Here is a 27,686-nt window from a genome sequence, read left to right as displayed (position 1 = left end):
TTAAATGGAAAGAGAAAAAGCTCTAGAAACCAACTCAGAAAAAAGATCCTCGCCTTTTATATTCAAAAATTTTTCTGTCATTTTTTCTAGCGATAAGCTATTACCCGGGTTGTACTTTATTTCCCATCAATTAAGTTTATAGGGCTATATATATTGCATTGACTATATTATTATATAAGTGGGATTGGAAAAGAATGAATTAGTTAACATATCCATGGTAGCTTTGTTTCAGAGTTTGGTAATAGAATTTCGTCGATTTCTTGTGAGGTTGTCTTTTTGTTCTGGAACACTGATAGAATCTTTTCTAACATTCCTTTATCTAGAGAATTAGATTTCAATAATGAGCAGCCAATCCCACCTAAATCTGTTTCAAAAGTTTTATAATTTAATTCTTTTTCTAGCGTTTGCTTGAATAGTCGTACTTGTTCGGTATTGTATCCTGCTTTCAATATAGTGAATGCACATCCACCGCCTCCTGCACCTGTTAACTTTGTTTCACCAATACCCAGTTCGTCACTTAAGATTTTAATCTTTTCAAGGCCTGGGTGCGAGACACCCAATGATGTCAATAGGCCGTGATTTATCCTTACTAATGTGTGTAAAGTCTCATTGTCACCATTAATTAATGCGTCAGCTCCACGTAGGGAGACAGTTTCCATTGACTCTAATATTGATTCTATTAATTTTGGTTCTTTATCATAGAGAGCTTTAACGTTAGCCACTAATGCTTTTGTTGATCTAGGGATACGTGTGTCCGTTAATATAAGGTCTATTTTGTTTTTACTACGTAACTGTTTGAATTCTTCACCTTTCTTGAAAAAAATAGCGCCACCATGAGTGGCTACTGAATTATCTATACCTGATGGATTGCCATGAATGCATTTTTCACCAATGTATGACCACTTATTAATTTGATCTTTGTCCCTGGGGATGACATCTTGTAATTCTAACATTGCCATCGCTAACGCTACGGATATTGAAGCAGATGACCCTAGACCTGCACCAATGGGTAAAGTTGATCTTAGGGTGAATTTCAAAGCAGTGTGATGCAAATCTTGGCAAATGTTGACAAATAAGTAAAGGAAGCAAAAAGCAGCGTGCCCATGTAATTTATTTGAAATTTCAGATAGAAATGGTTCTAATTGATCCTTTTGTAATTCAGAGAGCTGCTCGTCATTGGAATGAGAATGTAACGGCTTCAGATTCAGTAGCTCATTGGTATTCCATTTATGACTGAATTCGATATCAGGGAAATCCAATTCAATTGTATTCGGCTCATTTAACTCGGAAATTAGCAAATACGTTCTCAACGATGAGACACTTGCAGCAATAGCGGGTTTATTATACACTGCAGAGTGTTCACCAAATAAGATGACTTTACCGGGGGCCGAAGTAATAAAGGGTAAAGATATAGTCATTGGTCTCTATGTCTTTATCAGTTCGATAAGAAGTAATATAAAAGTAACACCAAACTGTTTTTCCAAGACATCACTATATAAATTTATATCAAGATTTCGTTGCCTCGAGTTTTCTAAAATTTCACTATTTCGGTGTTTCTGCTACTATCGGTGAATGCGAATATGCCAAGTAAGCAGTCTTTACTTTACGCTGATATTAAATACGCAATTGACGTATAAACGACGGATTCCGACGGATGTAATCGGCCAAACTGCATTTTGATTCGCAGATGATGGGAAGTCTCTGCTAGCTGAACTTCTCATCATCTGCCCCCCATCACGCCCAGTAGATGTTTGTCCATTCCATTGCCATCTCTTTCTGCAAAATTCCTTCAATAAATCTTTCTCTTGGCAAAGAGTTGTTCTCGCTTCGAACTTTCTTTCTTTCTTTCTTCATGTCTATTGGCCCCTTATAAAAAAATGGCAGTAGTCACTTTGGGAAATCGTAGTAGTGCCGGAATTTGAATAATACTTATTTCTATCTACTATAAGCTTACTTCTTATAAGCTGGTTTGAGTTATATATATATATTTTTTTTCTATTCACAGGATACTCTCATTAGTTAAGCAACAGTGATAGAATAAGGGGAAAAGCGTAGAAGTGGTAAGATCAACTAACTATGCCTAACTTACTAACGAAGAATCTGTTTTATCATAAACAGCAGAACGCTAACAAGGGTAATGACGATAGTAGTAACACCCGTAACCATGGCAGTTTGGCTAGTCTGTCTTCGCATCATACTAATTCAAATGCGAGTTCTGCTTCTCCTCCACCCCATCATAATGTCCATCCTCATTTAAGACCTTCAAAATCATTTTTAGGATTACTTAATTTGAACAGAAGTAACGATTCTTTAAATGTTGAGAATTCAGCCGATTCTCTGATGGCACATTCTTCAACTGAGAATTTTTATTCAAAGGACAATATCAATAATAACAACCTGGGCCATGCTAATTATACAACGTCTCCCCCACCCCAAAATATTAATCTCAAGAATGGTCTGTCCCCAAAGACAAGTCATTCTATGCTGGAATTGAAAAGATTCTTCAAACCAACTTTGAAACATAAACAGTTCCACTCAATTCATCCTCATCCACAACAGCATCTACAGCCACAGAATCAAAACACTCTTTTAAGCTCCAAAGTTAGTCTGAGTTCCTTTTTCCAAAGTGGTAACAATACTCACAGTAAAGTACTCTCTCCTGAAAATCAGGCGCATCAATCTGTACTCTCCTTGAATAATCCGATAAATGTGTATCATGATGATAGTATTTTAGTTCAGAAATATGGGACATTGGGGAAAACACTGGGCTCTGGAGCTGGAGGTTCCGTTAAGATTCTTGTAAGACCAACAGATAACGCTGTCTTTGCAGTAAAGGAGTTTAGACCAAGAAAATCTAATGAATCAGTGAAAGAATACGCCAAGAAATGTACCGCTGAGTTTTTAGTCGGATCTTCATTAAGACATCCAAATATTGTAGAGACGATGGACATTTTCTCTGATTCTAAACAGAATAAATATTTCGAAGTAATGGAATATTTACCTGTGGATTTCTTTGCAGTAGTAATGAGCGGGAAAATGTCACGTAATGAAGTCACTTGTTGTTTTAAACAATTAGTGCATGGTGTTAATTATTTACACGAAATGGGATTGTCCCATCGTGATTTGAAATTAGATAATTGTTGTATGAATGAAATGGGGATTTTAAAACTGATTGATTTTGGTAGTGCAGTTGTGTTTAGATACCCATTCGACTCTACAATACATTTAGCGCACGGAATTGTAGGATCAGATCCCTATTTGGCACCCGAGGTACTTGCATCGACAAACTCATATGACCCTAGGTTTGTTGATATATGGTCAATAGGAATCATTTTCTGTTGTATGTTATTGAAAAGATTCCCATGGAAGGCTCCAAAGGAGTCAGATGAGAATTATAGGTTATTCTCCATGGAAGATGATATGGAACATGATTATTTAGAATCTGCCAGAAATCATGAAAAATTGTTAGAAGAAAGGAAAGAAAAGAAACGTCAAGCATTGATTAACGCCAAGTTAGACAACTTATCATTACAGGGTGATAATCCTGATAACTCAGATCCCGTGGATAATAAGAAAGAAGCAGTAGTTGATGAAGAGGATGCATCCCAACACTCTAAAAAGGTGCAAGATAACGACAAAAAAGCTGATGATAAGCGTCATCGTCATCAACACCATCGTCACCACGAAAAGAGCACAATTCAAGGTCCCTATCGTCTCCTAAGATTGTTACCACACGCATCAAGACCTATAATGTCGCGCATATTGGAAATTGATCCAACTCAAAGGGCGACGATGAAAGACATATACAGCGATCGATGGTTCGAAACCATCTCCGATTGCAAGATGGATATTAACACAAAAACTGTCACTAGATCAGATAATCATCATCATACAATTGTCAAGGATGAAAATGGCAAGACTTCCATGTACAAGGTTTGAGACATAAGTGGAAGAATACAAAAAAAAAAACTTACATCCCAACCTTAATATGTCTCTACTTTGTACATACTACGATACAAGACTATCTATATTCAATATACACATACATTCATTATATAACGCGAGTTTAACCAATTCAATAATGCTTGACTCTTATTTTGTCTTGCATTGTCTTACCGTTATATAGTGTACCCTGACTTTTCGCCTACACTATACATTTTTCATGGTGGCAAAAAAAAGAAGATATTTGAAGAAATACTTCAAAGTATATGAAAAGAAAGTACTTTCTATATCAAGAGCTTAGAAGGGAATTAATAATTTATTCAACATGTCTTCAACCACCATATTACCTTACGACGATGTAACCATTGCGCCATTGGTTCTTTTGTCGGTTTTAGATCATTATCAACGTTTAGAAGTTGCAGAAGGTGAGAGATGTGTTGGTGTCATTTTAGGTGACAGTACATCAAAGACGATAAAAGTCACCAATTCATTTGCATTACCTTTCGAAGAAGATCCTAAAAATTCAGAGGTTTGGTTTCTTGACCACAATTACATCGAAAATATGAATGAAATGTTTAAAAAGATCAATGCGAAGGAGAAATTGATTGGCTGGTACCATAGTGGTCCAAAATTAAGATCCTCGGATTTGAAAATCAACGATTTGTTTAAGAAGTACACTAATGGTAACCCATTGCTATTAATTGTCGATGTCAAACAAGAAGGTGTTGGTCTTCCAACTAGTGCATATGTTTCCGTTGAACAAGTCAAAGACGATGGTACATCTACAGAAAAGACTTTCCTACATTTGCCCTGTAACATTGAGGCTGAAGAAGCAGAAGAAATTGGTGTAGAACATCTTTTGAGGGATGTAAGAGATCAAGCTGCCGGTGGACTGTCTATAAGATTGACCAACCAATTGAAGTCTTTAAAGGGTTTACAAAGAAAATTAAGTGATATTGTCAACTATTTGAATAAAGTCATCAATAAAGAATTGCCAATCAACCACGTCATTTTAGGTAAGTTACAAGATGTCTTCAATTTACTACCTAATCTGGGTGATCCTCACGAAGATCTTCTGGGTTTGAACACTGCCAGTGGTAACAATAACGCCAACAGTGAATTAATCAAGTCTTCTAATAATTTACAAAAGGCTTTAACCGTAAAGACTAATGATGAATTGATGGTTATATATATAGGCAATTTGGTTAGAGCAATTATTGCATTTGACGATCTCATTGAAAATAAGATACATAACAAACAATTACAGGAAAAGAGCAAACTAGAATTCAATGAAAATGCAGAAGAAGAGAAAAAAAAAGCTGAGCTCGCTGATGAAAAGAAGAAAGTAGCCTAATAGTATATAAAGCGTTCATATGTATATATATATCAACTCATATAATAGTAATATGTCAATTCGATACTTTTTTTGGAAAAAAAGAAATAGATTACTAGGAACTCCGAGGATTTGTGTAAAAGCTAATTACATATATATATATACAGTATCTATAGGGAAAATTGGATTCACATATTCTTTAAATTGAGTGCAAGTCGAACTAATTAATTATTTTCATAACATCCATATTTCTGTATGTGACTGCGAGATTATGCAGCACACTATATTGTTCAATCAACCGAGTAATATCATAAGGAGAATCCCTTTCAGATATGATTATTCTTTCTCAAGATACTTCTCTATCAATAAGTGCAATCTAACGACAGCACGATATTTAGCCACTACAACAATAAACAGATCAGAAATACATGTTAATACGGCGCCAATTGAATTCACTTCAAATATTTGTTTCACTAGGAGAGAACTCAAAAGGAAGCATTTACTCGATGAGAAATCGCAAGTAAAAGTTAAGTACCCGTTCAAAGTTAAAGAATTAGATGAAACAGAGTTGATACTTAGAAAAATGGCTCACTCACACGTCGAACCACCACCAGCAAATAGCATCTTGAGTAAGACAACATGGACTCCCTATATCCAGTTGACAAAACCTCGACTTACTATTCTCGTTATGCTGAGTGCAATATGTTCGTATGCTTTATCTCCTAATGCTGCATCGATGCTTCAGCTTCTGAGCCTAACTGCAGGGACTACCTTATGTTCTGGTGCAGCGAATGCCATTAATATGGGAAGGGAGCCAGAATTTGATAGGCAGATGACTAGAACTCAAAAAAGGCCCGTGGTTACAGGAGCAGTGACGCCATTACAGGCTTATGAATTTGCCGCAGCCATAGGTACGCTGGGTGTCTATAGTTTATATTTTGGCGTCAATCCTACTGTAGCAACATTGGGTGCGTTGAATATTGTCTTATATTCATGGATTTACACCTCTTTGAAAAGAAAGCACATTATAAATACGTGGGTTGGTGGCTTGGTTGGTGCAATCCCCCCATTGATGGGTTGGGCGGCTGCAAGTTCTTTAGCAGATCCTGGCGCCTGGTGTCTTGCTGCATTGTTATACGCTTGGCAATTTCCCCATTTCAATACCTTAAGTCATAACATTAGAAATGAGTACAAAAACGCTGGCTATGTGATGACAGCTTGGAAAAACCCAAAACTAAATGCTAGAGTAACTTTAAGGTACTCACTTTTGATGTTCCCATTATGTATAGGACTTTCTTATTTTAATGTTACGGATTGGTTTTATGTGGTAGATTCCAGTATTGCTAATGCTTGGTTAACTTTTTGGGCCTTTAAATTCTACTGGCAACAGCATAAAAACTACTCCAAAAATGTTCACACGGATAAGGTTAAGTTTAATAATGGACTCCAGTTGTCTAGAATATTTGCCAGAAAAACTACAATGGCAAGTATTGTGCACTTACCAGCAGTCTTATTATTGGCTATATTTCATAAGAAAGACCGTTGGAAGTGGCTCTTTGAAGATGGAAAATTTAGTTGATCTCTAGTATGTATATATGTATAAGCTTACTTGTAAATAGGTATTAGCTGCAAGGTTAAATTATTTAAGTTAATGATTCTATGAATTAGTAAATATGGGAATTAAAACTATATACAAGATTCGTGTAAAAGTTAGCTATATACAAAAGTGTTATTTGGTTTAGTTCGTGGTGTTTTGATCCTTCTGTTTTAGGAACTCTTCAACTCTTTTCGCTATTATAAATTTGTCTTCTTGAGTTAAAGTAGGCATATCACGTTTCGCTAAAAATACTTGTTCTCTTACGAATGCTTTCTTGGTTTCGGATATTGGCATTTCTGGAGCTACCAGTTTCCTTAAGTCCTGGGCAGTGATTTTACCTCTTTTATACTTGGAATGAGGGTTGCGAATAGTTAAGAAAGCATCGCTCGGTATTGGGTTTCTCGCAATAGTATCAACCCAAAATGTTTGCTCTCTGGCTACGCTGGGTGCAGTGGCCAAGGGACCATCTTCTTGAAACTCTGGCTTGGGCCACGGTATAATTAGGTCCGGGTCGCCATATACGCATCTATATGGCATTTTCTTTTTGTAATTATCATCATAGTACGTCCCTTTAAACATTATATTATCAATGGCTACAGTTTTAAAGACACCTGGCATTTCAGCATCCTCAATATCAGCGACTAATCTAATTTCCTTCTGGGAAAGAGTTTTCGGAACTGCAACTACATGGCTTGTTTGTCCTTCTTGCCAGAACTGTTTTGGTACAGCAACTTCCACACTTGGCCCATTTTCATCTAGCACGTAGCCATTTGTAATTTGGTCATGTCTCTTAACATAGGCTATATTACCAGCACATTCACCAGCAAGTATAACGACACGATCACCGGGCAAAAACTTCCAATCTCTTTCACTTTTGAATTGGCAATCTTCAGGAACTTTCTTGAGATGTGGTCGCATGAATTCTGGTATTGAATTAACCAATTGCTTTTCCAGGTGCTTTGACATTGCTTTGGAGGGATTGTTCACCTGCTGTAATATCCTCCTCCCTGCCACAGAAATATGTTGATAATTCAAGGACATTATAACGGTCGAGAGCTAAGAATTGCAGTAATGTCCTTTATGGTAAATTTGAATAGCTGTTTTTTATATCTTCATTTAATCTTATTGATATATCTATCCCATCTTCGGAATAAATTTCGCTTTAATATGATTTCGATATTCGACTGACTAGTGTTGATATCTCTATAGAAATAAGGAAAAGTTGAAGAAGAAATATACAGAAAAGAAGCATGGTTGCCGTTGGCGACAGTGTTACCATCAATGGAACGACAGGTGTGGTGAAGTACTTGGGGGAAGTTCGATTCGCCGAAGGAGTTTGGTGTGGAATCGAGTTAGATAAAGTTATTGGCAAAAATAACGGCAGTGTACAGGGTGTCAGATACTTTGATTTAGATAAGAAAGGGAAAAATTATGGCCTATTTGCTAGTTTAGAAACCTTGAAGAAGTTTGCTCATACCAGAAACAGTGGTGATCTTTTGACTAGAAATAAACGAGAAAATGGCTCAAGGGCAAATGACGCAGATGGAAAAAGCGGAAAGATAGAGCTGTATGGTAAATCCAACGTTATATCTCAGCTTCACTTGCAGTTAGAAAAACTAACTATTAATGAAGCTGATCTCTCCTCAAAAAATCAATTATTGGAGGAAGAATTGGCCTCTCTCAGAAAACGAAACGAAGAGTATTTTAGCCAGATTATACGCATGGAAGAGGAATTGAATTTTATCAATAAAGTTACTGGAGAAGATATTGAAGAGGACAAAATTGACTTAGTAAGTTCTCTGAAGAAAATTAAGTTGCTGGAGTCATCTGTAAATAAATTGGAAAGACTACTTGATGACCTGCTAAAACAATATGAAGAGGTAGTTCTTGAAAACAGCGATCTCTCGACTAAAAATCTGAACCTTGCTGAGCAACTTGACAAATCGTATAAAGAACTCGAAGAAACAAAAAGGACAATTGCAGACTTGACACAAGGCTCAGAAGTGCAAGCGACTTCAGAAAGCGTTATTAATTTTCTCACAGTACAAAATAATGACTTATCAAAGAAGGTAGAGTCTCTCGAACAAGAAATAAAGAAACTTACCGCTCAGTATGAGATGCACAAGTCGATGGAAGGGGCCTACATTGAAGTGGAAAGAGAATTGAACGACCAAATCCAGTTTTTCAAGTGCAACTTAGAAGAGACAAAAGAAAAGCTACTTGAGCAAGAATCATTGAACACCAGCTTACAAAAAGAAATTGACTTGAAGTCACATACCCCCAACGACTATGAAGTAGAAGATTTCAAGATAAAAATTCTTTCTTTGGAAGAACAAGTGCGCAAAGCGACCTTTTTAGGGAAGTTGGGTGAATTATATTTTGAAGCCGACATAGTTGATCTTGAAGTTTTGGAAATGCAGCTTGAGATGTTGAGTAATTTTGAGATAATGAGCCTGGGGAATACCCTGAACGAAAAGCTCTCACTTTACTTCATACTGACCCTACTTAAAGGCGTCACTACCTTTTTAAAGGAGGCCAATCCTACCAAAATCGATTCTCTTCAAGTAAAGACGTTCATCAATTGCTTCTGTAAGATTTCATCGTGGAGCTCTCAAATGGTGGATGGGAATATTTCAAATGATTTGCCCCAGTTATCTGACATATGGCAGTTTCTAGACAAAACTGTGTCCCAGCTTGAGAGTCCTCTACTGTGCATTTACATTATTAATGGTATTTTTTTCCAATTTATACCTAGACTACTGAACTTCACTGCTTTTCAAAGCATTTTTAGTTCTGGAGCCGTGAGTGAATTTTATTCTGTCTCTCTGACCATTGAAAACCGAACAGGAAAGATTTTAGAAGAATATGAGAGTCAGAAGCCAGCAAATTTGAGTTTTAATACGCAACTAACTTTCACGGAACTTATAGACGAAACTTATGATATTATTCTCTCTGTGATAGATTCTTCGGCCGCTGAAAGCTCGAAGTTACTGGCTCATTTTAACAAAGTTTTAGAGGTGGTTTCCACACCATTTGCATTTGTTACAGTTGGGCAAAATGAAGGTGACCAGAAAAAATCAAAGCTTGAAAACGGAAGTGAAGCAAATAGTAATATTGTTAATGGACTCAAAAATTCTCTGAGGGATATGGAAGCCAAACTGCAATCAAATAAGGAGTACGTTAATGAGTTACTGGTGACAATTGAATTTTTAAAAAATAAAGGTAGAATTATAGAAAGTAGCGAGCAAACAGTTGAAGAGCTGAAGTTACAGCTCAAAGAAGCGGAAGAAAGAGAGAAGCTCCTAAGAAACAAGATCTCTGACCTTCAATCGAGGCTCACTCAATCACTTGAACAACTAGGTCACGAGAAAAACAAGCAATTTGAATTACTATCTAAGAGATCTATGGGTGGATTATTTTCGAACAAAGACGAACTAGAGAAGGTGGACCTCATATCTGAAATCGAAGGTCTTCGATGGCTGCTTCGACAGAAAAATGACCATATATTGAAAAATGCCTTGGAAGATATTTCCGCCATGCCTGAACCACACTTACAAATACGAAATAAAGAAAAAACTTTGACAAAAGATTTAGGCACGTTGCATAGAGAGATTTCGAGGATGATAAAGTATGCCGAGATTGAGCCTATTTATGAGACAAAAATGATACAAAGTAAAGCTGTCACGAGACGTCCAATCACATCTAAATTTAATGAAAATTATGGGGCAAGACTTAAAAATAAAAGGAGGAATATTAATAATTTTATAAAAAGTGCATGTGTATGAGGTAAAATGCCTTATGTGTATATCTATATCAAAAACAGTATTACATATTCTTTAAAGAACTTTTTCTAGTTATCTGGAAATCCTTTTTCTGTGGCCACTTAAGAGCTCTGTCTATCTCTGTCCGTGGATATAGCCACTCTAGAACAATGAATATCCAATATTCTACGATAGCACATAAAACGTACAGATATCTTGCCCACATACCATCTCCTTTCTGAAAATAACAATTTTTCACCATCACAGCCCAATTTTTGTCTCTGGGAGATGAATCATGGTATACTGCCTCGTAAACCTTTTCTGTCCTCTTGGCTACCTCTAGCCAATCGTACATTCTAGAAACTTCTTTATGGAAAGAAGAAGTGTCTATTTTGCCAGATCTTATTGATTCAATACCTTTATTCGCAGCATCAATCAATGCAGACACAGAAGTCTCTTTGGCGAAAACTGTCATGTGTTGAGGCAACACCTCTGGTATACCCCCGACACATGTTGTCACGAGTAAAAGACCACAAGATGCTGCTTCCACTAAGACAGTACCAAACGCTTCAGTCAAACTTGCGTGTAAATATATATCTCCCTGACAAAGAACATCTCTAATATTTTCATGAGGCACGGAGCCTAGTAGTCTTACCCTATCTTCTAGTCGACAGGTTTCGACCATTTGTTGAAAGTCTATAAACTTTGGCCCATCTCCAGCCACTATAAAATCAACATCATGGTGGGCTTGACAAATTCTTGGTATGATTCTAACGAGAAGATCGCAACCTTTATTTGGAAACAGTCTACTTATCACTACGAGCGTAATTCTACCCTTTTTTTTCATTCGAATATCACTATCTAAAGGTTTAAAATCCTCACTTATAAGAGCGTTTGGTATTACTGACAATTTTTCTGGATCCACATCTGCTCTTATTATCATATTTTCTTTACACACATTTGAGACACATATAACTCTGTCGGTATTGGCAAGAGTGAATTTCAATAATTTATTCAGTAAAATTGATCCTAATTCTGTAAATCCATAAAGTGAATGATCTGTAAATACGGTTCTTAATCCCATCGTATTTGCATGTGAAATCGCCTCTTGAGCCATGGTAGATCCACTACCATGAGAATGAACAACCTGGATGTTCTCCCTAATTAAAATATTTCTAACAATTGGGAAAGTGGAGAAGACGCTAGGAAATGTTGTCTCTCTATGCAGTACAAAGAAAGGAACGTGATATACTTTCAAACCATTCGTTAGGTACCGTACTCCAACCCTGTCTTTATAAGCATGTGTTATTACCACCACTGAATGGCCCAACTGAATCAGGTTTTGTGCTAGATGATATATGTGGAATTCCACACCACCTAGCTGTGGGTAGAAGAAATCACAGACCATACTATATTAAAAGAAGATTGTTAGTAAACAGCGGACGATACATAATAGATAGATTGTAATTCAGTAACATACGCGATATTCAGTCCCATTCTTATTTGATGTAGCTCTTCTCAAAGTACTTATTGACCTTGTCTACAAACCACAGCTTCATTTCCATAGTTAATTTTTTTTCTTCAAGTTAAGCTACAAGTCGATGACATATTATAGTAGACTGATGCCATTTCAAACGTTCCAATAAGGATTTCATCTGCTCAAGAATGGTCGATATCAGCATAAAAGGTTAAGCCTAATAAATAGGGTCTGTTTAGGAGAAGTTGCGAGTATTACAGCAACGTGATGTCCAGCATACAAACTCACCCTCAGCAGGGTTACAATTAGAAGTATATAATGTTCCTTACACTGCAGACAGTTTATTAGGTGATCCACCAAAACAGAAAGACCGTCAACACAACTATCTTAAACGTTCCAATATGATCAGCGTATTCCTTGAAAGTTGCTACTTTTTTCACTACCAGTTCGTTTGTTTTAGTAATATGCGGGCTGAAAAAAGATCGGTAGAATTTATAAGTGATCGAGCATTCAATAGTAAAGTATCTATAGTTTATACGTCTATAGAAGAGTTCTTCGAGGAGTGTACAGTTGAGAGAAAGCATGCGATTGCCTAGACTTACTTCAAGAGGCTATAATCAGGTTTCTACTACGGAAGGGGAACCATCTACCAATAATTTACCATCGGCTGCGATAGATGATGGCTTAGAATTACCGTTGGAACCACCGTCTTATGACGCCTTAGAACAACAACCTCTTATGGAGGAAATGGGTATAGAAGAGCCTATCGTTGAAGGGATGCCGATATACAAGAAGATGCATCTGTTTTTCTCGAATTTTAGAGGCGATTTCATATTACCAGTAAGACGAAGAGTTGTCGATCCATTAGTACATTTAATCAATATTTCAAATGAGAAGATAGATTTTTACATTGCTAAAATTGGTAATCCATTGATTCTAAGAAGATTTCTTTACATTTTTCTCATGACAGGTATTGCATTTTTTGTCATGTCAAGTGGATTTCTTCCTGTTGATGAGGCTTCTGGTTCCAGAGGGATGTTCACCAATCACAACGTATTGCTAGAATACGCTAGGAGGTCTATTGATTTGTCAAAATTAGAGCGAGATTTAGAGTATATCAGTAGTATGCCACATATGTCTGGTACAAAAGGTGATGCCGCAGTAAGACACTATATCCTAGAATCTCTGAATAACAATAATCTAAAATTGGTGAAGGAGTTTGAATACAGTACTTACTCTAACTATCCTGGTGAATCAAGTCTTACTATCCTCAAAGAGGAAGGTGATGATGTAGTAATTGAACTAAATTCAAATAATTTCAACTCTTTGGGCGCAAATGGTTATTTGGAAAATGTGAATCTAATATATGGTAATGAGGGCACTATCGATGATTTAGAAAGCTTGCAAAGGGCAGGTTTATTGAATGACGATTACGTTCTTCTTATAAATTACTCAGGTTTGGTAAGTGAACAGATAATGACTGTCCAAAAATTCAAAGCAAAAGGTGTCATTTTCATTTCAGACAAATTTGATGGTAATGGCGATGTTGTCCAAATGAAACCAGTTGCCATTCCGCAGTATGGTGCTGGTGATATTCTAACGCCTGGTTGGCACGGTCCTATTATCGATGGCATCGATCCAAACGATTCTAACAGTATTCCTCATATCCCAACTTTACCTTTATCGTTTAATCAAGGACAGAAGATTTTAGACTCTTTAAGTAAAGACGGGGTTCAATTTAAGAATGGATTATATAGCGGTAAGTTGTACGATGTTAGTGTTCGTCTAAAAGTTGAAAATACGATAAGAGAACATCAATTAGTTCAGGATATCATCGGTAAGATAGATGGTAGGGAACAAAACGATAAGGCAATAATTATAGCAGCCTCAAGAACATCGATGAGTAATGGCGCTATATATCCAAGTTTTGGTACTGCACTTTTGTTGTCTTTGATACAATTATTTCAAGAAATGAAGTACAAGTATGATTGGAAGCCATTGAGAAATATCTACTTCATTTCTTATGGAGGTACCGAATTTAATTATGCTGGCTCTACTGAGTTGATGGAAGAGCGTCTTGCAGCATTGAAAGATGAAGTTTATACACATATTGATATTAGTCAATTGGGTATTTGGAATACAGATAAAAAGCTAAATATTCAAACTCATCCTTTATTGAATAAATTTTTTAGGGATGAGGAGACCAAGATGGGATTCGATATATCGGTGGAAGAAGTCCATCAATTTGGAGATTGGATTTCATCATTGGCCAACGGTATACCTGTATCAGTTATTTCATCGCCAGATGTCCTCAATAGAGTATTGCCTATCGATACCTTTGAAGATACTTTTGAAAATATTAAGCCAATCATTAGAAATCCGGAAAATGATGACATAGCGGTAGACTTATTCCTATACCTATTTCAGACTTTTTTGAAAATAGTTGATAATCCCTTGATACCCTTCGATCTTGAAGATTCGATCTCAATAACTAGAAAGCTTATCAAAGATTTCGAAGAAAGTACTGATAATAAATTAGACTTTTCAAATATGGCACATGGCCTAGATTTGTGGCAAAAGATTGGATCTGAATGGGCCGGTTGGGTCAGGGCATGGGAGCATTTAGTCTACTCAAATGAGGAAGGGATAGAACCTTCTTTGATATCGGTACATAGATGGACATGGAATAGAAAACTGTCAAATATAGGGAGAAGGCAGTGTGCATCAACTGGTTTACCGGATAGGCCTTTCTACAAGAACGTGTTGTTTTCGCCTTCTCTATGGACGGAAGGTTCGAAAACTAGTAAATATTGGACATTCCCAGGTGTATGGGATGCATTATACGGTAATAATTGGAAGGCAGCCCAAGAGCAGCTAGATTTAGTCTCAAATATTTTTTCAGAGTCAGCAGAAATATTCATTGAGGAAACCACCGATGTTGGGCTTTAGTAGTGCAGAAAATTATGGACGCATTATATATCTGGACTTACCAAAATACATATAGACGTGTGCATATAAACATATAGTTAACATTATAATTGGTCTTTTTGATAAATTTCACTATGCACTTGTCGTTACAGGTTATATTAATTTTATTATACGAAGAATATCGGAAAGTTTCTCGAGCCATTTGGATGAAAAAGGAAAAGATGGTATTAAGTAAAACGATTAAAAATTTAACCCACTGCACAGTTGTGAATAAACCATATATCAGATTGATCTTAAGATGTCATTTATTAGGAATATGTTATTTGGTGGTGTTAGGACCAGTGAGGATCCCACTGGCATAAACGGTGCAGCTTTTGCATCGAATAATGTTGGCGAACCAATTGTTGAAGGTCGTTTCTACCCAAGAACTCTATATACATACAATGGACATGACGACGAAAAGATATTCATAGCCATCAAGGGTAATGTTTATGATTGTACAACGGGAAGGCAATTTTACGGGCCAAGTGGGCCCTACGCAAACTTTGCTGGTCGCGATGCTTCAAGAGGTTTAGCCATGAATTCATTCGACATAGAGGTCATAAGAAACTGGGACCAGCCAATTGATGATCTTTCAAATCTTACTGCCGCAGATTGGGACGCCCTAAATGAGTGGGAACAGCACTTCCAAGGAAAATACCCCTGTATTGGCACTCTTGAGCCTGAGCCAGGTATTAACGATTAAAATTGTGCATGTGAACGAGAGGATAATGAAGAGATGTTATTTAAATTTTATATATGTAGGTAATGAACAGAAACCTTCATGAATTATTCGATCAAAGGTTATGAAACCTTGTAATGGAGGGACTAAACACTTTTTGAATAAGATATGATTGACTTGCTGGAAAATAAGTACAAATTGACCCCATTCGAATTAACATTATTGGCAGCATGTTCAGTAGTCTTTTTTGACTTTCTATAAGTAGGTTGGCTTGTATGTTCTCGAATTGGAACTGTCTTTTGTTGCGTGTCTTGAAGAGATGCGAGAGGTTTTATTTCATCGACTTTAACGTTTGTTAATGATATGGAGTCTTTCAAATTTTGAATATTTGATTTATTTTTAGTTAGCCTGAAGGAGTTTTTGGAGTCGAAAATAATAAATTTGTAGTCATCGATTTGTAGACTTGGTTCTATATTGACCCTTTTAAGTACATTCTGATTATGAAAGATCGTTCTCACGTCTGCATTTTTTGATGTCACTGTTTTAATGGTACGCACGGTTTGAGCACATTGAAAAGTATTGGTTTGCCCAACTTTATCAGCGGTAGTCTTGAAAAGTTTGTTTTCATACTGCTTCAAGTAATATTTTCTTTTTGTTATGAACTGTTTGGCAAAGTTGCTCCTCTGTAAGACTTTGATTTCAGGAGAATTATCACAGCCTCGAGGAAAACTTGCAATCAGTAGTGGTTTTTTTCTTATTGATCTGCTAAGATAACCCGTTTGCAAATCCATCATATCCTCCGCCCTCGGACCAGATATTGGTCCAAATTTATTATTAGAATTTAGCCTGAGCTTCTTTCTTAGTTTATGTAGGTGCCATCTCCTCTTTAATCTGTGGCAACATAGGAGGCTCCTAATTTTTATCCCATAGATTGGTATTATGTTGGCACGAGACCTCCTAGGAGGTGGCGGCACCCTCATTTCAGAATAACTTTCCTATATATATATAGTGATACAAGTAGGCTCCTGACATGTGGTGGTTTAATTCTATATGTATGTTATTTTCTTTTGCGTCGCCGACAGTTTAGGCATCTCTGACTTTCTAAAAAAAAATTGTTTTCAGTATTAGATGAAATATTAATCATATCTTTACAAAAAATTATATATCATTATTCTAACGTAGTTGCAATTATCTTTACCACTTCATTAAATATACAGATTTGTTGATATTTATTCATTGAATAAAGGCGTCTCTTGGAATGTTGTTGATACTGTCCTGAAAGCCTTTCAAAGCAACATCATAATTCCAGCCGCTCTGTTCCGCGAGCATAAAGGTGTATTCAGCGTTCAATTTTGTGTTTAAATGTAATTTATTCAATAGTTCTAGTTGTACAGGATTTAGTCTTGATTGAACGTCTGGTGGTAGCTGCAATGTTGGGGCTAGTTGAGGTGCCCCCATTACAGGTACTGGCGACATTTGCGGTTGAGCTTGTACCGGAGGTTGTATTTGAGGCTGTAGTTGTGAAGGTGGTTGTGGCGTTTCAGAAGGTGCTGTCCAGGCATGTGACGTATAAGGTCTTATCATCAGCATGTCCGATGCAACTACAAAAGTGTTATTAATGGGCACAATTACCCACGTTCTTTCAAAGGACTTTTGGCATAGTCTTGTATTTGCCGATGTAGTATAAGTACTTCTTCTATTTCTTGAATTGTAACCCTTATTTGGTAGAATATCAGGTTTGGCTGTTTCGTCAAAAAATCCATGCAATGTGATAGTAAAACCGTTCACTTGGGGGTAAATGAAAGATTGCATCGAATACTCATTTGGTTGATCTTGTAAATGATGCTTGCTTCTTGGTAATTCTTTGAAACTATTACCTATCTGCTCTTGGCCCACAGAGAGACGTTGCTGTATAGATTTTTCACTGGATACCTTTGAAATGTTACGGGAATGTGGAATGTAATATCCGAAAGATGAGTTTTGATCTGATTTTGCTACAGTTGATGGCGGTACAGAAGAATCTACCGATATTGAAAATTGAGACTGTGGAGAGTATAAAGATAAGAGTTGGCTTCTGTCAGTGTCCCATAAATTCAAGAAATTAGTCACAAAGTCAGTAGATCTTTGGCCTAGTTCGTTATTTTCAAAGAAAAATATTTGAAGTTTTACAGGTAATGTGAAAATAGAATCTAATTTTGCACCGTCCCTTACAACCGCATTATCTAGGACCACTAATTTTGGAAAAATTTTCAACATTTCATTTTTATAAGAAGGATTATTTGTAATAGGATTATTTGTCATTAATAATTCTCTTAGATCCTTAAATTTATTTTTCCACACGTCTAAAGAATTAATTCTAGTTATTTGATTATTTGCCAGACAGAGATTCTTCAAATGAGGAAATGTTTGTGCGAGGGCAGAAATGGCTGATACATCCTTCAATCTGTTATCTGCCAAATTCAAACTTTCAACTACTAAACCTGGTTCTTTGGAGGCGACTTTCATCATAGCAGGGAACATTCTTGATTGTGTTGACATATTTGTGAACATACCCTTTTGAACTAATTCAGGATCATCATAAAGACCTCCCAAATTTAGCATCCTAGCTTGTGGATCGTAACGTTTTGCTAGGAAAAGTTTCAAAAATTCAATGGTACTGGATGTTCCAGTTTGTCCGCCTTGTATGATTTCGAACTTCAATTTATTTCCTGCAAAACTGACACCATTCCATTTGATTAATTGGTCCGCTTGAGATTGAGATTGTACGTAACCGGTAATCAAAGGGCCATCTATTGTAGCATCCATTAAGTTTACTCTAGTATTTCTGCTCAAAAAATTCAGCAAGTCCTGCATAGTGGCATTTTGCCAGTTTCTCACACCAATTTTTACCCTGTTCTGGTTCTGGAATTGTTGTTGTGGTCCACTTGGCACGTTATAATAATTTTGATAACGATTCATATTATTCCTTGTTAAATTGTATCGTTTCTTTTGAGTCCAACTCTTAGACGACAGCCACTTATGTAACCTATCGCAATCTCAATCCACTAGTGTAGGAGTAGCTAATTCGGTTAACCCAGAATTGATAATTTTCGATGATTTTCATAAACAGTAATTACCATCATTCACTAAATGCAATTTTTTTTTTTTTTGTAAAAAGATCTAACAACGCAGAAACGAGGTTTGGGTGCTTTATGTGTCAAAAATATATGTAAAGAACAGTTACATATCGTTAAAGCAGTTGGCACATGTCTTGTTGTTTGCACTTGGATGATGCAGGAGCCAGGAAGGAAAATGTAGTGTCAGGTTTTTGCGTTCTCTCTTTTATGTGATAGCGATCTAATTAATCCCACTGTTTTCTGAGGAAACATGAGAAAAAATTAAGTTAAATGGCAATAAATGTGTCGAAATGACTGGGACAGGCAATGACGTGCAGCGTGCATTTTCTTAACATCAAGCGTCTCTCACATTTCTTGAAGTTATGAATTCTTGATGCTCGACTCTTGTACCACGTGGGTAGCTCTAAACAGATGATATCATGGACATGTAGCCGCCAAACTCTCTAGAAAGTGGAATAAAGATTGTGCTACCGAACCTCCTAAAAGCGCCAATTCTTGATGACAGGTGCTCATAATCACACCAAATTGAGGTACCGAACACTAAGAAACTAATTTTTTGTATCGTTAACATATCTCAGATATAGACGATCAATAGGATTTCGACCATTTCAAATGTTATAACAAGCAGTTGTTAAACGTTAGCCATAAATACCTTACATCAACCATGAACTGTAGCAGAGAGCCCAGTCATAACTGAGAAATGTGTGGCAACATACCGTAAATATCAGCTTGGTATTACTGGAAACAGTGATAGTAGCTCATCAATTTCAATTTGCTTTTATAACGGTTGGAGTGTTGCGGGTAACAACAGTCATCGGGATTTCGTTTTTGCGTTGACGAAATCGACAAGAATGGGATATATTATGTAATTAGATCGAATTATATTGCAGTTTGGTAACTTAGTGCAAACTAAACATACAGAAATATAATTTTTGCTACGAATATTGGACACTAGGTATTGTATTTTTTAACATTAGCATAGTTCGTTTTCTTTCCATTTTTTAGAGTATTTGATAAATAGAAAGACTGAATTCTTTTTGCGTTAATAAAACTTTTGGGGATTTCCGTCAAATTATACCATATCAATGAGTGACGAAGGATCTAACGAGGAGCAGCATCCTACTCCTCCAGGGAACCCTCCGTCTTCAAATCAATCTTCTAATAATAGAGAAAATGCTAACACATCGGCCCAACCAAGAAATACGAGAAATATAACTGTTTCCGTTCAGTATTCATATGTGACCCCAGATGCATTAACTAATATCACTAATCCCTTTAATGCCAGTTTAGGGCCCAATCCAAATACAGTCAATACCCCTCCAACAAGCACCACCTTGCCTGGCATGATTAATGGACTTTCCAATCTTCAACGTATACCTATCAACAATCCTTCGACCACAACTATGCCCAGTACCTCTAGTACTGGAGCTAGCAATGGACCTGCTGCAACTTCATTACCGCCACCAAATTCCCTACCGAGAGAAGGTCCAGCAGCTACTGATCCATCTCTGCCGCATGGTACTTTCGTGCTGTCCTTCAGGGACGTTCCATCCAGTACCCCACAATCCAGGTTAGAGTCTATTATTGGTATAGCTGCTGAAATCGCTATGCGTAGATTCACTGAACTGCATTCGAGAGCCAGAGGTATCTCTAAAGAAGCATTTGAAACGCTACCTGTGCTTACATTGGAAGAAGCCAAGAAATTAACCGAAGACTTATCATGCTCTATCTGTTATGAACCACTTGAGGAAGAGGTAAAAGTTGATGAAATGAATGAAAATAAGAAAAGAGTAAGAAACGATGATGATAATGAAGAAGAGAGATCTAAAAGACGAAGATTGAATGGTGAAGCTAACCCTTCGAATGGTAATTATTCTATAGGACTTACTGAAGGAGCTACTATCAACTCAAATACAGGTACTAGCACTGATAGTACCACTAAACATGAGGAAAATGAAGTTCCTACATATTCACATTCTCCTTTAAAATTACCATGTGGCCACATCTTTGGTAGGGAATGTTTATTCAAATGGTCAAAGGTTGAAAACACATGTCCACTTTGTAGGCACGTAATCATCGAAAACAATCAAAATGAAGCAAATGTGGATTCTTCTGTAGAAGCACAATCCACAGAAGCGTTCGAAAGAATCAGAAATCTGCTATATAATCCTACACCTGAAGAAGAAGGTAGCGAGAATAATACTAATGCTAATAACAATGGCGCAACTTCAGCGAACTTACAAGCTGGCTCTGCTGCAACTACAGGCGCCAATACGACGGCCAACCCTGTTCGTTTCACGACTTTAGGTGGCGCTAGTGTGATTTTCTTGAACCCTGAATTGTTGGCCAATAGGCAGGGATCACCTGCTACAAGTACCAATATTCAAGTTGACGGAATTTCGCAATCGCAACCAAATAATAATACTGAGACAAGTGCTGCCAATGCACCCACCGCAGGTGCGTCTCCTATTTCCCCCAACCTTTTAAACACAAGAGGCCGCAGAATACATTGGCTACCATTAGATATAGGTAATGATAATCCAACGAATACTAATGTAGCTTCTGATGGGACTAATCCACGCCATCATAGATTCAGAACCATTTTGAACAACTTTTTTGACTCGATCACACATAACAGACAAAATGTGGCTACTGCTACCTCAAATGATCATGAAGGAAGCCATAATGATGCATCTACAACTGCCACATCAAATGTCAATACTGATATGGCAGGTCAAGAAACTCAGAACCCGGATGTTATAAGAATGGGAAATGAAATTAGAGATGCACTACTGGCACGCTTGAATAGTAGAAATAATGAGGCTACTCAAAATCTTTTTACGACAGGGGTAGCAAGTAGAAGAAATGCCAGTGGAGAAGTTGAAACATATCATATCAATGGCGATGGAATGACAGCTGCCTCCTCTCTCAACAATAATGAAAATGACGCATCTAATCAAGAGCCAGATATTAGATCCGGCGAGAGAGATGGGGATGAGCATGAAGAAGAGCGTTAGTGTGAATATTGAATTGATAATGACTTTATTCAATTACTAGCATGTGTATTATTAATTTTATTAACATGATCTCTTTTGGTACTTTATAGATATATATTCTATATACAGTGCATAATTATAAAATTAGTTTCAGACAAATTTGCCTTTGGCTTTTTTGTCATTTTCTTAGATAACCTTGAGCATTCCATGTGGCTAAATGTTCTTTGCTTCTATGATAATTTATTCTAGTCTCCATATATTGCTTTAACGTATCATCCAAGGCTGAACTGTCAATTTCTCCTTCAGTGGAGTACACGCTGGCTTCAAGTTGATCAGACATTTCCAAGTACTCTTTGACCTGATTTTCTAGTTTATGTTTTAGTGCTGCTTCACTATAGTTATCGGATATAATTGTACTAAGTTCTTGCCATTTTTGGGAATACTCTGAGTTAAGTATCCTCAATGATTCCAAATCTGTTGTTAACCCTTTCTTAGACTCTTCGATTTCATTAAACTTGTTTTGGAGGTGACTCAATTCATCTTTACTTTCTTTCAAACTGTCTATCAAGGTGCTAACATCTTGGAATTTTGAGACATAAAGCTTCAACTGAGTCTTATATTTCTCTCCCAGCTCCTGTATTTCATTGGCTGAAAGCAATTCTACATGCTCTGGCAACTTGTTCATAATTGCTTCTCATCTTTAATGTTCCCAAGTATTCCTAAGTAGAACCTACTTTGAAAAATTTCGTTCCAAGATATTTACGTGCATCGATCTTCCAGGACTGGTATCAGAAAAGATGTCTACCGCAATCAAGATAGCTTCAAAGATCCAACCAGCAACACATGCATTGATTGTGTTTCATGGATTGGGGGATTCAGGACAAGGCTGGAGTTTTTTAGCCTCACAATTACAAAATGATAAGGCATTTGAGAAGACAGATTTCATATTTCCTAATGCCCCAACTGTTCCGGTGACTGCAAATGGAGGCATGGTAATGCCAAGTTGGTTTGATATACTGGACTGGGATCCAGAGATGAGGAAAGTTGATGCTAAAGGTTATTTTAGGTCTATAGATGTTGTGGCTAACTGTGTCAAGGAGCAGATAGAAAAGGGAATTATGCCAGAAAATATTATCGTAGGGGGCTTTTCACAAGGTGCTAGTTTAAGTCTTGGAAGTTCTTTGACTCTGCCTTGGAAGATTGGAGGGTTTGTCTCTCTTTCTGGATTTATCAGTAAAGATGAAAGTATCTGGCAAAAAAGGAAAAATGATCTCAATGTCAACACTCCTATTTTCCACGGTCATGGTACTTGGGACCCAGTAGTCGCTGTGAAGAAGGGGAAAGAAGCTCAAGAGTTTTTCACCAAGGACTGTGGTTTCAAAGATTTTGAGTTTCACACTTACGAAGGTATGGAACATTCTGTCTCACCTGAAGAAATGATAGACCTGATCTCCTTCATCAAAAGGGCATGGGGTTTACAATAAAAATCAATCAAGTGAAATAAGACGTAACAATTCAGAAATGAGAAACTGTCAGTATACTCAAGAGAGTCTAGAGTGTTTAATTATTTCGCTCAGGTCTCTATCATCTTTGCAAGAAGCTATTTCAATGTATATTCGGATGAAAGGTATTTTACTCTCTTTTAACATATAGCATAGTAGAAGAAGATGGACTTTTGTCACATAATTTTGCGTGAACAAGCGCTGTCATCCATTTGATTCTTTCCGATTTCTTTTATATAAATTTTGGTCTAAGACATAAGAATTTGAACACAAATCAGTGGTAGCATCTCTTCAAATGAATGAGATGCACTATGACTGGGTTATTGATCTTAGCGTCTACTCTTCTTGTAGGTGCTCTCCAATAGTTGTTTTAGCTTGTTAAGGCAAAATCATTTTGATGAATTTCCAGTTACATATCGCGGAACACCAATATGGAAAATGTAAAAAAATTAAAAAGTGATATAGAAGCTGGATAATCTTAAAGCGTCACTTGCTAATGAGTTGGAGCGTAGACTGGCAGTATTGATGGAAGCCGACACTGGAACTGGAGATCAAATTACAGTAGATCAGATTATACAGGATGCTTTTTCTAGGAAAAAGCAAATAAAACCTTTAACTAAGGTTGACATTTTGGATCTGGATGAGCTAAGAGAATTTCAAGGTAGGAAGCGTAAAGAGTTTGAATCATATTTGAAGAGAAATAGACTTGATCTGAGACAATGGATACGATATGCTATATTTGAGATTGAACAACATGATATGAGACGAGCGAGGTCAGTTTTTGAAAGGGCGTTGCTGGTGGACAGCACCTTCATTCCGTTGTGGATTCGCTACATAGATTCAGAAATCAAAGCTAAATGTATCAATCACGCAAGAAACTTGTTAGATAGGGCAGTGACTACTTTACCAAGAGTGGATAAGCTATGGTACAAGTATCTAATTCTCGAGGAATCGTTAGGAAATAATGATATTGTACGGTCCTTATTTGCCAAATGGTGCTCTTTAGAGCCAGGATCAGGTGCTTGGGACTCATTTATCGAATTCGAAATACGACAAGAGATGTGGGAGAATGTCAGAGACGTTTATTCACGTTATGTCAGGGCGCATCCTTTTGCCAAGGTATGGTCAAAATGGATACAATTTGAGAAAACCAATGGTAATACAGATACAGTAAGAAAAGTTTACTCTTTGGCATTGGATACGTTGGTGTCGTACGAATCTGTTTTGGGAAAAACAGCAGATACTTATACTGATGATTTAATAACGCTAATTCTATCATATGCTGATTGGGAGGCTGCAAATCAGGAATATGAGAGATGTAGCGTTCTATTCAAAATTTCGTTGGAAAAATGGCCTAACAATGCGTTACTTATGGACGGTTCTATGAATTTTGAGAAAAAGTTTGGTAAAGCCTCGACAATAAATGAGGCAATTGTACATGGAAGAAAACGAAAATATGAAGAATCTCTTATGACAGAACCCAGAAATTTTGAACTATGGATGCTCTATATTGATTTAATTGAGAAATATTTTCCAGACCAAATGGTAGACGTTTTTGAAAGAGCCATAACTACCGCTAGGCCGACAGATCAGAAGGTGAAAAGTTTTGAGTGGAGAAAGTATATCTACGTTTGCATTCGATATTTGACATACATGGAACTAGAATTGAACGAAGTAAATAAATGTAGGGAGTTTTATCAAAGGCTCGTCAACGAAATCATACCACACAAATATTTTACCTTTTCAAAAATTTGGATTATGTATGGCAAATTTGAAGTAAGGCATGGTGATATTAGTAGTGTAAGAAGGATCCTTGGCAGGGCTATAGGTATGTGCCCCAAAAATAAAATTTTCAAGGGATATATCGAATTAGAGATCAAGCTAAAGGAGTTTGATAGGGTAAGAACGCTTTTTGAGAAGTATCTAGTATTTAACCCCTCCAACTCAAAGGTATGGATAGATTATGCAGAATTGGAAGAAAATTTGGATGATGAGGAAAGAGCCAGAATGATATATGACCTCTCCTTGAGAGATTATAGTGTGAGTTTGTCAAAAGAATCCAAAGTTCAGATAATAGAACGATTTATTAATTTTGAAACAGATGCAGGTGGATACGACAATGCTAGAAAACTGTACAGGCAATTTTTGGATTTAACGGGATACTCTGCCAAGGTGTGGATTTCATATGCCATGTACGAATATTCAACGCCAACAAATGCACAGTCTGCTAAAATGCAAGAAGCGACGGCTGACCTAGAAGATTTGGATGAGATTGAATTTGAGCCTACGATAGAGAACTTAAGAGCCGCTAGAAAAATATATGAGGAAGCTTTGGTGTATTATAAGAGACTCGATGATAAGAAGAACAGAATGTTAATATTTGAAGCATATCAGCAATTTGAAAATAATTTCGGATCAACTGAAGATCAAGAGGGGGTCAAGGCGAGGATGCCGACTAGGATTAGTAAGATTATTCAAGAACAGGGTGTTGAACGTGAATATATCGATTATATTTTTCCAGATGACACCAAACCGTCGATTTCAAGTACCTCAAAGCTTCTGCAGTTGGCAAAAAAATGGAAAAAAGATCAAGAGAATTGATATAAATGCATTTTATATATGACTACATAATTAGGTCGTAATAATGGACTGCTTTTTTTTGCTTGAACCCAGTAAGTGATCAGTTGGCAGATGACGAAAAGAAAATGCTTAGTATATAATAATATTTGAATGTTAATGACTATAAACCTGGCGGAGCGGCGGGATAATTATTGAATTCTTCGTTTGACGTCGACAGTCCAGGCGGTAAATTAAAATTAGATGACGATGATGATCCTGGAGCAGGGTTGGTTTTGGTCTTAGAGGGTGCTGTAACTTCGGAAGGCACATCAGGAAGCGTTTCTTCAAGCATGGGCTTTAATAAGTCTGCTTGATTGTCCAATCCTGGTGGAGCCAATCCTCCTGGTGGATAAGATATAGAAATCGGATCATTTAACCCCGGAGGTGGAGGCGGTGGTAGCTCCATTTCAGGTCTTGTATCATTCAGAGATGGGGAAGAGTATGTATCTACGCTTTGGCTCTCATTTTCACCATATCTAGTTTGTTGTTGTGACCTTTGATTTCTAGCATCAAAACCCTGATATCTTGAACCAATACGTCTTCTTTTCATGTCCTGTTGAGGATCTGCATCGTTCTGATAACGATTCCGTCCCAGAATTCCTGTATCTTGCTGAGGTACCCCATAAGAATTCCGTGGCGCAGGACAGTCGAATGTCGTGTGGCCTGGCTGACCACAATTCCTACATACTATTGTTTCGGCGTATGTTTGTCTATTCGGGCAGTCGTACTTTTTGTGACCTTGTAGACCACATATGGAACAGGGATGAGTGTCTTCTCTTAAAGTACCGTTCAATTCCGCCAGCTCTCTGAGTTGACCTCTTTTCAAGTCATTCTGGCCTTCTGGTGATGTTACCGCCTTGATTATAACAGACTGACATGCTTTGATACCATTCTGGATTTTTTCTTCTGAATCGGAAATAATTAAACAGTGTAATGGATCTTCCATGTTCATGGCACCCTCAGGTAAATCATTTGCATGCTTACCTTCCTTGACGGAACCTCTCCCACGAATAGCAATTTTACATTTGGACTGCTCCTGTAACTTTCTGAGGGTATTACCACGAGGACCCAGTAGTAGTCCAACAAAATTTACTTCAGGATACTGTTCAACAGGTATAAAATATTTTTCTTGAAACTTAGATGGTCTAACGTAATCTTTCGGAGGATTGAAGAAAGGGACCATTTTTAATGCAATTTCCACAAGCCTAAATCGCTCTTCTTCTAATTTTTTCTTGTATCTCTGCTCTCTCGTGTTTGTCCTTCGTCCTTCTGCATCATACGTAGGTGGAGGCGAAGAAGATCGCTTCATTAGTTCAGGAACTTCTAACTTTTCTGATTTCAAGATTTCGGTTATTTCCTCAATCCTGAACACCGTTTGATACGCTGTCATTTGTTCAGGAGTCAACGCACCTGTGATCTTTACAGGCAGACTGCTGAAGTCATTCTCATATGTTCTTTCATTATCCCTAAAATTATTCTGAGTTCTTCTTCCATAAAAACGGCCACGTTGATTGATTTCTGCCATAATTGGGGGATATTGTTATTATATTGTTCCGTGGCACCAAAGTCCTCCTTCTTCTACTCTTCATCGCATTTTGTTAATCCAATTTACCTTCTTCAAAAAACAATTTTCAGTATTTTTCAAAAGACGGCGTAAAAAGTGATCTGAATTTTGCACGTTTAATTAAAAGTCA

The 27,686-nt window shown here is 37.1% G+C and overlaps 16 protein-coding genes across 16 annotated transcripts; 9 read left to right on the top strand and 7 right to left on the bottom strand.

Annotated features, from left to right (window-relative positions):
* Nucleotides 1-203: 203 nt before the first annotated feature.
* ERG12 (mevalonate kinase) lies at nucleotides 204-1,418 on the bottom strand (the record flags this gene model as incomplete). Its single annotated transcript, XM_003955700.1, has 1 exon — nucleotides 204-1,418. One exon carries the CDS (start codon nucleotides 1,416-1,418, stop codon nucleotides 204-206), a length of 1,215 nt encoding a protein of 404 aa, XP_003955749.1.
* Nucleotides 1,419-2,076: 658 nt separating this feature from the next.
* On the top strand, nucleotides 2,077-3,939 carry KAFR0B03170 (uncharacterized protein; the record flags this gene model as incomplete). Its single annotated transcript, XM_003955699.1, has 1 exon — nucleotides 2,077-3,939. The coding sequence occupies one exon, from the start codon at nucleotides 2,077-2,079 to the stop codon at nucleotides 3,937-3,939; it is 1,863 nt and encodes a 620-aa protein (XP_003955748.1).
* A 328-nt stretch (nucleotides 3,940-4,267) lies between these two features.
* RPN8 (proteasome regulatory particle lid subunit RPN8) lies at nucleotides 4,268-5,296 on the top strand (the record flags this gene model as incomplete). Its single annotated transcript, XM_003955698.1, has 1 exon — nucleotides 4,268-5,296. One exon carries the CDS (start codon nucleotides 4,268-4,270, stop codon nucleotides 5,294-5,296), a length of 1,029 nt encoding a protein of 342 aa, XP_003955747.1.
* Nucleotides 5,297-5,546: 250 nt separating this feature from the next.
* Nucleotides 5,547-6,854, top strand: COX10 (protoheme IX farnesyltransferase; the record flags this gene model as incomplete). Its single annotated transcript, XM_003955697.1, has 1 exon — nucleotides 5,547-6,854. One exon carries the CDS (start codon nucleotides 5,547-5,549, stop codon nucleotides 6,852-6,854), a length of 1,308 nt encoding a protein of 435 aa, XP_003955746.1.
* A 159-nt stretch (nucleotides 6,855-7,013) lies between these two features.
* Nucleotides 7,014-7,913, bottom strand: MRPL40 (mitochondrial 54S ribosomal protein uL24m MRPL40; the record flags this gene model as incomplete). Its single annotated transcript, XM_003955696.1, has 1 exon — nucleotides 7,014-7,913. One exon carries the CDS (start codon nucleotides 7,911-7,913, stop codon nucleotides 7,014-7,016), a length of 900 nt encoding a protein of 299 aa, XP_003955745.1.
* A 209-nt stretch (nucleotides 7,914-8,122) lies between these two features.
* Nucleotides 8,123-10,657, top strand: NIP100 (Nip100p; the record flags this gene model as incomplete). Its single annotated transcript, XM_003955695.1, has 1 exon — nucleotides 8,123-10,657. The coding sequence occupies one exon, from the start codon at nucleotides 8,123-8,125 to the stop codon at nucleotides 10,655-10,657; it is 2,535 nt and encodes an 844-aa protein (XP_003955744.1).
* Nucleotides 10,658-10,697: 40 nt separating this feature from the next.
* Nucleotides 10,698-12,130, bottom strand: SPT14 (phosphatidylinositol N-acetylglucosaminyltransferase SPT14; the record flags this gene model as incomplete). The annotated part of the gene is made up of 2 exons (XM_003955694.1): nucleotides 10,698-12,042; nucleotides 12,114-12,130. The coding sequence occupies 2 exons, from the start codon at nucleotides 12,128-12,130 to the stop codon at nucleotides 10,698-10,700; spliced, it is 1,362 nt and encodes a 453-aa protein (XP_003955743.1).
* A 562-nt stretch (nucleotides 12,131-12,692) lies between these two features.
* TRE1 (Tre1p) lies at nucleotides 12,693-15,059 on the top strand (the record flags this gene model as incomplete). The annotated part of the gene is made up of 1 exon (XM_003955693.1): nucleotides 12,693-15,059. The coding sequence occupies one exon, from the start codon at nucleotides 12,693-12,695 to the stop codon at nucleotides 15,057-15,059; it is 2,367 nt and encodes a 788-aa protein (XP_003955742.1).
* A 277-nt stretch (nucleotides 15,060-15,336) lies between these two features.
* Nucleotides 15,337-15,783, top strand: DAP1 (Dap1p; the record flags this gene model as incomplete). Its single annotated transcript, XM_003955692.1, has 1 exon — nucleotides 15,337-15,783. One exon carries the CDS (start codon nucleotides 15,337-15,339, stop codon nucleotides 15,781-15,783), a length of 447 nt encoding a protein of 148 aa, XP_003955741.1.
* Nucleotides 15,784-15,905: 122 nt separating this feature from the next.
* Nucleotides 15,906-16,739, bottom strand: OSW1 (Osw1p; the record flags this gene model as incomplete). Its single annotated transcript, XM_003955691.1, has 1 exon — nucleotides 15,906-16,739. One exon carries the CDS (start codon nucleotides 16,737-16,739, stop codon nucleotides 15,906-15,908), a length of 834 nt encoding a protein of 277 aa, XP_003955740.1.
* Nucleotides 16,740-16,992: 253 nt separating this feature from the next.
* On the bottom strand, nucleotides 16,993-18,717 carry MEX67 (Mex67p; the record flags this gene model as incomplete). Its single annotated transcript, XM_003955690.1, has 1 exon — nucleotides 16,993-18,717. One exon carries the CDS (start codon nucleotides 18,715-18,717, stop codon nucleotides 16,993-16,995), a length of 1,725 nt encoding a protein of 574 aa, XP_003955739.1.
* A 1,243-nt stretch (nucleotides 18,718-19,960) lies between these two features.
* SAN1 (ubiquitin-protein ligase SAN1) lies at nucleotides 19,961-21,892 on the top strand (the record flags this gene model as incomplete). Its single annotated transcript, XM_003955689.1, has 1 exon — nucleotides 19,961-21,892. One exon carries the CDS (start codon nucleotides 19,961-19,963, stop codon nucleotides 21,890-21,892), a length of 1,932 nt encoding a protein of 643 aa, XP_003955738.1.
* A 157-nt stretch (nucleotides 21,893-22,049) lies between these two features.
* SRN2 (ESCRT-I subunit protein SRN2) lies at nucleotides 22,050-22,556 on the bottom strand (the record flags this gene model as incomplete). Its single annotated transcript, XM_003955688.1, has 1 exon — nucleotides 22,050-22,556. One exon carries the CDS (start codon nucleotides 22,554-22,556, stop codon nucleotides 22,050-22,052), a length of 507 nt encoding a protein of 168 aa, XP_003955737.1.
* Nucleotides 22,557-22,668: 112 nt separating this feature from the next.
* On the top strand, nucleotides 22,669-23,355 carry TML25 (palmitoyl-(protein) hydrolase; the record flags this gene model as incomplete). The annotated part of the gene is made up of 1 exon (XM_003955687.1): nucleotides 22,669-23,355. One exon carries the CDS (start codon nucleotides 22,669-22,671, stop codon nucleotides 23,353-23,355), a length of 687 nt encoding a protein of 228 aa, XP_003955736.1.
* A 543-nt stretch (nucleotides 23,356-23,898) lies between these two features.
* Nucleotides 23,899-25,974, top strand: CLF1 (Clf1p; the record flags this gene model as incomplete). The annotated part of the gene is made up of 1 exon (XM_003955686.1): nucleotides 23,899-25,974. One exon carries the CDS (start codon nucleotides 23,899-23,901, stop codon nucleotides 25,972-25,974), a length of 2,076 nt encoding a protein of 691 aa, XP_003955735.1.
* A 139-nt stretch (nucleotides 25,975-26,113) lies between these two features.
* MSL5 (mRNA splicing protein MSL5) lies at nucleotides 26,114-27,517 on the bottom strand (the record flags this gene model as incomplete). The annotated part of the gene is made up of 1 exon (XM_003955685.1): nucleotides 26,114-27,517. One exon carries the CDS (start codon nucleotides 27,515-27,517, stop codon nucleotides 26,114-26,116), a length of 1,404 nt encoding a protein of 467 aa, XP_003955734.1.
* Between the last annotated feature and the right edge of the window lie 169 nt (nucleotides 27,518-27,686).

This window comes from Kazachstania africana, chromosome 2 (genome assembly GCF_000304475.1).
Source record: "Kazachstania africana CBS 2517 chromosome 2, complete genome".
NCBI lineage: Eukaryota > Fungi > Ascomycota > Saccharomycetes > Saccharomycetales > Saccharomycetaceae > Kazachstania > Kazachstania africana.
Note: the sequence above shows the minus strand (reverse complement) of the source record. Positions and strands in the feature narration are given on the sequence as shown.